We start from the raw sequence: 8,417 nt of genomic DNA, 5'->3' as shown, positions 1-8,417 counted from the left end.
AGTCCTGTGTGGCACAAACACTGACACAGGAACAAACACCCACAAAACACACGTGAAACCCCGGCTGCCTTAGTATGATTCTCAATCAGGGACAATGATTGACAGCTGCCTCTGAGAATCATACCAGGCCGAACACAAAACCCCAACATAGAAAATCACACATAGACAGCCCACCCCAACTCACGCCCTGACCAACTAAATAAATACAAGAAAAAGGAAAAACAGGTCAGGAACGTGACATAACCCCCCCCCCCTTAAGGTGCGAACTCCAGGCGCACCAGCATAAAGTCTAGGGGAGGGTCTGGGTGGGCTTCTGTCCACGGTGGCGGCTCTGGCGCTGGTCGTGGTCCCCACCCCACCATAGTCAAACCCCGCTTCCTTGGCCTCCTCCCAATGACCACCCTCCATATAAACCCCATTGGATTAAGGAGCAGCTCCGGACTGAGGGGCAGCTCCGGACTGAGGGGCGGATCCTGGCTGGCCGGCTCTGGCGGATCCTGGCTGGCCGGCTCTGGCGGATCCTGGCTGGACGAAGGCTCTGGTGGATCCTGGCTGGACGAAGGCTCTGGCGGATCCTGGCTGGACGAAGGCTCTGGCGGATCCTGGCTGGACGAAAGCTCTGGCGGATCCTGGCTGGACGAAGGCTCTGGCGGATCCTGGCTGGACGAAGGCTCTGGCTGGTCCTGGCTGGCGGAAGGCTCTGGCTGGTCCTGGCTGGCGGAAGGCTCTGGCTGGTCCTGGCTGGCGGAAGGCTCTGGCTGGTCCTGGCTGGCGGAAGGCTCTGGCTGGTCCTGGCTGGCAGACGGCTTTGAAGACTCGGGACAGACAGACAGCGCTGGGCAGGCAGGCAGCTCAGACAGCGCTGGGCAGGCAGGCAGCTCAGACAGCGCTGGGCAGGCAGACAGTTCAGACAGCGCTGGGCAGGCAGGCAGCTCAGACAGCGCTGGGCAGGCAGACAGTTCAGACACTGGCTGTGCTGGAGAGGAGGAAGGCTCTGACAGCGCTGGACAGGTGGGAGCAACTGGAGAGAGAAGACGGAGAGACAGCCTGGTGCGGGGAGCTGCCACCGGAGGGCTGGTACGTGGAGGTGGCACCGGAAAAACCGGACCGTGAAGGAGGACACGCGCTCTTGAGCACCGAGCCTGCCCAACCTTACCAGGTTGAATGGTCCCCGTAGCCCTGCCAGTGCGGCGAGGTGGAATAGCCCGCACTGGGCTATGCTGGCGAACCGGGGACACCATTTGTAAGGCTGGTGCCATGTATGCCGGCTTCATGACATCCGGCTCGATGCCCAACCTAGCCCTACCAGTGCGGCGAGGTGGAATAGCCCGCACTGGACTAAGCACGCGTACTGGGGACACCGTGCGCTTCACCGCATAACACGGTGTCTGACCAGTACGACGCCCTCTCACTCCACGGTAAGCACGGGGAGTTGGCTCAGGTATCCTACCCGGCTTTGTCAGCTATGGTTTACTTACTTATGCTTTACCTACAAAGGTTACATTTTAACTTTTTTTTCTAGTTAGACCATGTTGACTTAAAGGCAATAGCTACAGTTGAATAGCTACAGTCATTAAAACTATTTTTTCAACGTCTCCACAAATGTATTGTTAACAAACTATAGTTTTGGCAAGTCGGTTAGGACATATACTTTGTGCATGACACAAGTCATTTTTCCAACAATTGTTTACAGACAGATTGTTTCACTAATAAGTCACTGTATCACATTTCCAGTGGGTCAGAAGTTTACATACACTAAGTTGACTGTGCCTTTAAACAACTTAGACAATTCCAGAAAATGATGTCATGGCTTTAGAAGCTTCTGACAGGCTAATTGACATCATTTGAGTCAATTGGAGGTGTACCTGGGGATGTATTTCAAGGCTTACCTTCAAACTCTCTGCCTCTTTGCTTGACATCATGGGAAAATCTAAAGAAATCAGCCAAGACCTCAGAAAAACAATTGTAGACCTCCACAGGTCTGGTTCATCCTTGGGAGCAATTTCCTAACGCCTGAAGGTTCCACGTTCATCTGTACAAACAATAGTACGCAAGTATAAACACCATGGGACCATGCAGCCATCATACCGCTCAGGAAGGAGATGCGTTCTGTCTCCTAGAGATGAATGTACTTTGGTGCGAAAAGTGCAAATCAATCCCAGAACAACAGCAAAGGACCTTGTGAAGAAGCTGGAGGAAACAGGTACAAAAGTATCTATATCCACAGTAAAACGAGTCCTATCGACATAACCTGAAAGGCCGCTCAGCAAGGAAGAAGCCACTGCTCCAAAACCGCCATAAAAAAGCCAGACTACGGTTTGCAACTGCACATGGAGAAATGTCCTCTGGTCTGATGAAACAAAAATGTAACTGTTTGGCCATAATGACCATCGTTATGTTTGGAGGAAAAAGGGGGAGGCTTGCAAGCCGAAGAACACCATCCCAACCATGAAGAGGAAAATTATGTGGATATATTGAAGCAACGCCTCAAGACATCAGTCAGGAAGTTAAAGCTTGGTCGCAAATGGGATCTTCCAAATGGACAATGACCCCAAGCATACTTCCAAAGTTGTGGCAAAATGGCTTAAGGACAACAAAGTCAAGGTATTGGAGTGGCCATCACAAAGCCCTGACCTCAATCCTACAGAAAATCTGTGGGCAGAACTGAAAAAGCGTGTGCGAGCAAGGAGGCCTACAAACCTGACTCAGTTACACCAGCTGGAAAATTACCCCAAGCATACTTCCAACGTTGTGGCAAAATGACTTAATTAAGGACAACAAAGTCAAGGTATTCTGTCAGGAGGAATGGGCCAAAATTCACCCAACTTATTGTGGGAAGCTTGTGGAAGGCTACCCGAAACATTTGACCCAAGTTAAACATTTTAAAGGCAATTTTTCCAAATACTAATTGAGTATATGTAAACTTCTGATCCACTGGGAATGTGGATCAAAAAGCTGAAATAAATCATTCTCTCTAGCATTATTCTGACATTTCACATTCTTAAAATAAAGTGGTGATCCTAACTGACTGATTAAATGTCAGGAGTTTTGAAAAACTGAGTTTAAATGTATTTGGCTAAGGTGTATGTAAATTTCCCGACTTCAACTGTACACTGTATATAGTGCAACATCTCCGCCAATGCCACTATAATCCATTCTACTGCAAATCATTAACATGAGGACATAAATGCTGCAATGCTCTTTGGCATTAACCAAATGCAAATCATATTTTCCACATACTAAATGTCAGACTCAAATGGTAACCTCTGGAGCATGATAAAAATACATCTGCAAGAAATGCTCTGGTTACATGGAAATATGCAAACAAGCGACAGCTTGCTCTTGCACGCTGCAGACGCCAAGTTCCCTTCCAAGGTGTTAAGGGAAAAGAATGGTACTTTAATCCCATCTGAGGTTTCTTTTCCTGGGGTACGATGCCCGGAGTAATGACTCATCCCATGGGGGCTATATAGTGATACTTTTGTCGGTCCTGCAGACTCCTATTGTTGATGGAAAATGCATGAAGTTGAGTGAAACTTAATACAATGGTAAACTGAGTATGTGCATAAAAGGAACAATGGACTGTTGCGTTTAGGGAAAAGGACACGAGATTTTCTTGCAAGACATCAGTGTGTGAGACAAAGACAGGTCTGTTAGGGAAGAATGTTGTCTGGGTGTCAAGCGATAGATCATATTCTACCGCGAAGTTTCTTTGCAACGTGTCGTCTTAGTAACATAACAGCTACAGGTAAATAGCCATTCTGTGTGTCAATCTATATTACCAGGAAACACGGAGAAGCTCACCTGTCAAAGTTAAACTGTGTGTGTTGACTGATTGATTGACCAACCTGGGGCTAATAGAAGCAGGCTTGTCTATGCTTTCAACCAGACACTATTATGAGAGAGGAATTCCATCTGTTTACAGGGTGTGAACTTTTATATGTTTGTGCAGGCAGACACCATATATAGAGCAAGAAGGGGGAGGGTGGAGTTGCACAGCAATAGTATATTTTCAATATCCACACATAAAGCACATATCTATCTATCCTCCTCCATCTCCTTCTGCATCCTAGTGTCTGCCCGCAGGGTGTCCAAGTGGGTGGAGGAGTCCTGCCCTGCCCGACATGAGGTAATGCTTACCTGTATTCCTCCCTTCTGCCTCTCCCACCCATGTCCTCCTCCCACCGTCCCTCATTCTGCCCTGTGCAGCATAAAAAGGGAACAGTGGCTGGGCCGTGCATCACATTCTCTCTCCTCATCCCAGGCAGGCAGACTCCCTCTCAGCAGCCATGTCCTTCTCCAGATCTAGCATGTCCTACAGCAGCAGCGGCGGTGGAGGCGGAGGTGGCACCATGTCCATGAGGTCTGGAGGTGGAGGTGGAATGGGTATGGGCTCCTCCCGCTTCTCCTCGATGGGTGGTGGTGGCGGTGGAGGAGGCCGCGTCACTGCCATGAGGGCCGGCAGTGTGTATGGAGGTGCAGGAGGCTCTGGGGTGCGCATCTCTAGCTCCTCGTTCGGTTCCGGCGGCGGAGGTGGTGGTGGCGGTTATGGTTTTGGCATGGGAGGGGGCGGCGGCGGTGGCAGTTATGGTTTTGGCATGGGTGGGGGTGGGGGTGGTGGTGGTGGCGGTGGAGCCAACATTAATGTGTCGGTCAATGAGAAGGCCACAATGCAGAACCTGAACGACCGCCTGTCCACCTACTTGGAGAAGGTGCGCATGCTAGAGGCGGCCAACACCGAGCTGGAGCTGAAGATCCGTCAGTTCCTTGAGAGCAAGACGTCCCCCAGCGCTCGCGACTACTCCGGCTTCCACGCTATTATCGCCGACCTTCAGGACAAGGTACGTGACGTGTCTCCTAGATGGCAAAAGCAGTCAATGATGAATGTTATGACAATGAATATTGGACAATGCAAAATGAATTGATTCAACCAAGATATTGCACCAAAGATAGATGCAACGACAGTATGCATATTTTTCCTTGCATCATTGAAAATAAAGCAGATCATTGAAGCTATTCCTTCCTCTCTCTTAAGAGCCCCTAGGCGATTGCGAAAGGTGCGATTTGTTTCTTTGTGCCATGCTTTACGATCATAACGACAATAGGTTCCCTGTAATGCTTCTATGAGCTATAATTTACAGTGCAGCTGAAACTCAGAACTCAGAGATTACAGTGTGGTATCACTGTTTGTGTGTACTGCATTCGTGTCAAATTCCATGCATACCCATTCCTGAAATGTTTTGCCATCCTCCACCTCTCAGATCCAGGAAGCCACCTGCTTGAACGGAAGCATCTATCTGAACATCGACAACGCAAAGCTCGCTGCAGACGACTTCAGAAACAAGTAAGTACACCCAACACCATCCACAGATACAGTACACTGCTGGTGCATTACATTAACCACATGGAATAACCCCAAATCTGTAAAAACGCCTCATACTGTTTTTTATTACATTTTGTGTTGAATCTATAAAAAAAGGAAACCAACTAACATTACCCTTCAGCTCCACCATAACCACACCCTCCCAACAGACATATCAGAAGCCTGGTGTTACTTTCTGATATTTAAACCTAATGGAATACTAGAATCTATAACCCCCCTGCTATTCTCACAGAGGAACACATTCAGGTAGTTCTTTGACCTAAGCTCTCTCCATCTCTCAGGTATGAGAACGAGCTGGCCATGCGTCAGTCAGTGGAGGCGGACATCGCCGGGCTGAAGAGGATGCTGGACGAGATGACCATGGCCAGATCTGACCTGGAGATGCAGATCGAGGGGCTGAAGGAGGAGCTCATCTATCTCAAGAAGAACCATGAGGAGGTGGGTGTGGGCTGATGGAACATATCCATACAGTCCCTTAATGTATTACATCTATTGACCATGTCAACCTGCTATGGGTCTTCACTAGAACACCATTGCTGGCTTTCAAGCACATCTGTGCTACGCAATGGTGTTCAAATGTATAATGAAGACAGAGGGCAGGTCAAGTTGTTACCATCAGGCAGAGGTTAGTCACTTCTTAATCCTTTAAACTCACCCCTATGTGTTTCTCCACAGGAGCTGCTTGCCATGAGGACGCAGATGACTGGACAAATCAACGTGGAAGTGGACGCAGCACCACAGGAGGACCTGACCAGAGTAATGGCTGAGATTCGTGAGCAGTATGAGGCCGTTAGTGCCAAGAACCAGCGTGACCTGGAGTCCTGGTTCCAGACCAAGGTAGAACCTCTAGAACCCCTAAACTATGTTCATGGTGTAGATGTTCCTTTACTTCTAGTTGGTAACATTGTGACATTCTATCATGAGCTGAAATGTTGGTTTGTTTCTGTGACGATTGACCACATATTGTGTTTTACAGACAGAGACGTTGAACAAGGAGGTGGCGTCCAGCACAGAGGTTCTCCAGACCTCTAAGTCAGAGATCTCGGAGATCCGTCGCACACTGCAGGGCCTGGAAATTGAACTGCAGTCACAGCTCAGCATGGTGAGCTCTAATTACAAACATCTGACCAAGAACCACAGTTTAGGGCACATTACTTACACAACTTTCTGCAACTTTTATCAATAATCAACATTTGACTCTTTCATTATTCTCTACCATCCCTCAAGTATCACACTTTCACTTGGACTCTAACACTATCCCTCAAGTTGTTATAGCCAGGCACCTCTACATTACTATAGCTAACCTCTACCTGCCTTCACATTCAATCACTAGAGCTAACTTTTTCAGTATGAGAGTAAACATTCCAAATTCCAAACCTACTCCCACAGTTTTTTTACCCTTCATCTCTGTCTCTCCCGGCCAATAGAAAGGCTCCCTGGAGAACACGCTGGCGGAGACGGAAGGCCGTTACTCCATGCAGCTGGGACGCCTCCAGAACCAAGTGACCAGTCTGGAAGAGCAGCTAATGTCTCTCCGCAGCGACATGGAACGCCAGGGCCAGGAGTACAAGATGCTGCTGGACATCAAGACACGCCTGGAGATGGAGATCGCTGAGTACAGGAGGCTGCTGGACGGAGAGGCTAGCGGGTAAGGCAGGAAGCGATTGGATGTCTCCCCCAACATTTGATTTTAAAAACAATGTTCATTTGAACATGAACGCTCAAAGTTCGTTTGAGCCATGGTTACTTTTGACATGAATCTACAGCTATGTGACCTTTAATAGATATTATGATATTATGATATTATGATATTATGATCATAGATCATAGATGCTAACTATGCTAACCATTGGTTTCCCTTCCTAACAGCCTTGTTCACAGCTCCTCAAAATCTGGCCACAGCTCCTCCAGCTCCCACATCAGCTCCTCTAGCTCCGGCGTCAGCTCCGGCCTAAGCTCCGCCCTCAGCTCATCCAGCTCTGGCCTCAGCTCCGGCCTCAGCTCCTCCAGCTCCGGCCCCAGCTCCTCCACCTCCACCACACGCAAGGTGGTGATCGTCACAGATGAATTGGTGGACGGCCAGATTGTCTCCTCAAGTGAAACCAAACACACCTCTTAAGGTCCCACACACACTGCAAGCACTGCATTAAGCAACAGATTAACCACATAGAAATAGGATTGCTAGACTGGGTATAGGAAATGAGAGGCCATCACATGGAATATTGCTTTATTCATGCAACCTAAAATTCAATGTTTCAACTTATACAGTGTCTTCATAAGATGAAAAATCCCTATTTTCCTTATCTGTATTATTTGTTTAGGCCAGCTTCGGTTAACTGTAGTTAAAGATGTGCATACCATTCTCCTATTCTTTCTAGAATGGCTAAAGCCCCTCAGACACCCATCATGGTACATTGATTTATTTTCTGGTAATTCTATTTCTATGGTTAACACCTCCAGAACAACATATTCTATGACATCTGGATGGGACACCAACAACAGACCCCATTGTGAATACAATAAAGATGCTCTGACTTGCTGAAACCATCATTCTGTTTTCTGTGTCTTTTAACTTGATGTATCTGATCTGGCATGCTCCTATACATCTGACTATCATATAGGTTGTCATCTTTTGCACATGAGGCCAGTTCTATGGTCTTGAGAAAGCATATGTGTCAGAACGATCTTGAATAGTGTAATTTATGACATTCACTTCTGCTGAGTTGAGTTTAATACTTGGCAATATAGAAATGTGAATAGAAGAAGTCTGATTGCTAGTGTCACGAACCGGCTCGTAGCCAGTTACAAAGAGGGTGATGCGTTTACGCACTGAAGGTAGGTGAGGAGTCAAACGCAGGATAGCAGAGATGTCAGTGTAGCCTATATTTTAATCAGAGCAAGTCCAAAAACACAGTACAATACCCCAAAACAATGGGAAGTAACAGTACTCCCGTAAGGCGCAAAAACACAACACACCTTACTATAATAACCACACGCGAAATACACTGAGGAAAGCCTCCACAAGCAACAAGAA

At 47.7% G+C, this 8,417-nt stretch overlaps 1 protein-coding gene across 1 annotated transcript; it reads left to right on the top strand.

Annotated features, from left to right (window-relative positions):
• Positions 1–4,244: 4,244 nt before the first annotated feature.
• Positions 4,245–7,933, top strand: LOC139567612 (keratin, type I cytoskeletal 13-like). Its single transcript, XM_071388981.1, has 7 exons — positions 4,245–4,841; positions 5,262–5,344; positions 5,665–5,821; positions 6,059–6,220; positions 6,360–6,485; positions 6,811–7,031; positions 7,253–7,933. The coding sequence occupies exons 1-7, from the start codon at positions 4,290–4,292 to the stop codon at positions 7,500–7,502; spliced, it is 1,551 nt and encodes a 516-aa protein (XP_071245082.1). The 5' UTR covers positions 4,245–4,289; the 3' UTR covers positions 7,503–7,933.
• Positions 7,934–8,417: the final 484 nt, after the last annotated feature.

Source organism: Salvelinus alpinus, chromosome 2, assembly GCF_045679555.1.
Source record: "Salvelinus alpinus chromosome 2, SLU_Salpinus.1, whole genome shotgun sequence".
NCBI classification, from domain to species: domain Eukaryota; kingdom Metazoa; phylum Chordata; class Actinopteri; order Salmoniformes; family Salmonidae; genus Salvelinus; species Salvelinus alpinus.
The sequence above is the reverse complement of the archived record's forward strand: the minus strand, read 5'-3'. Positions and strand labels throughout refer to the sequence as shown.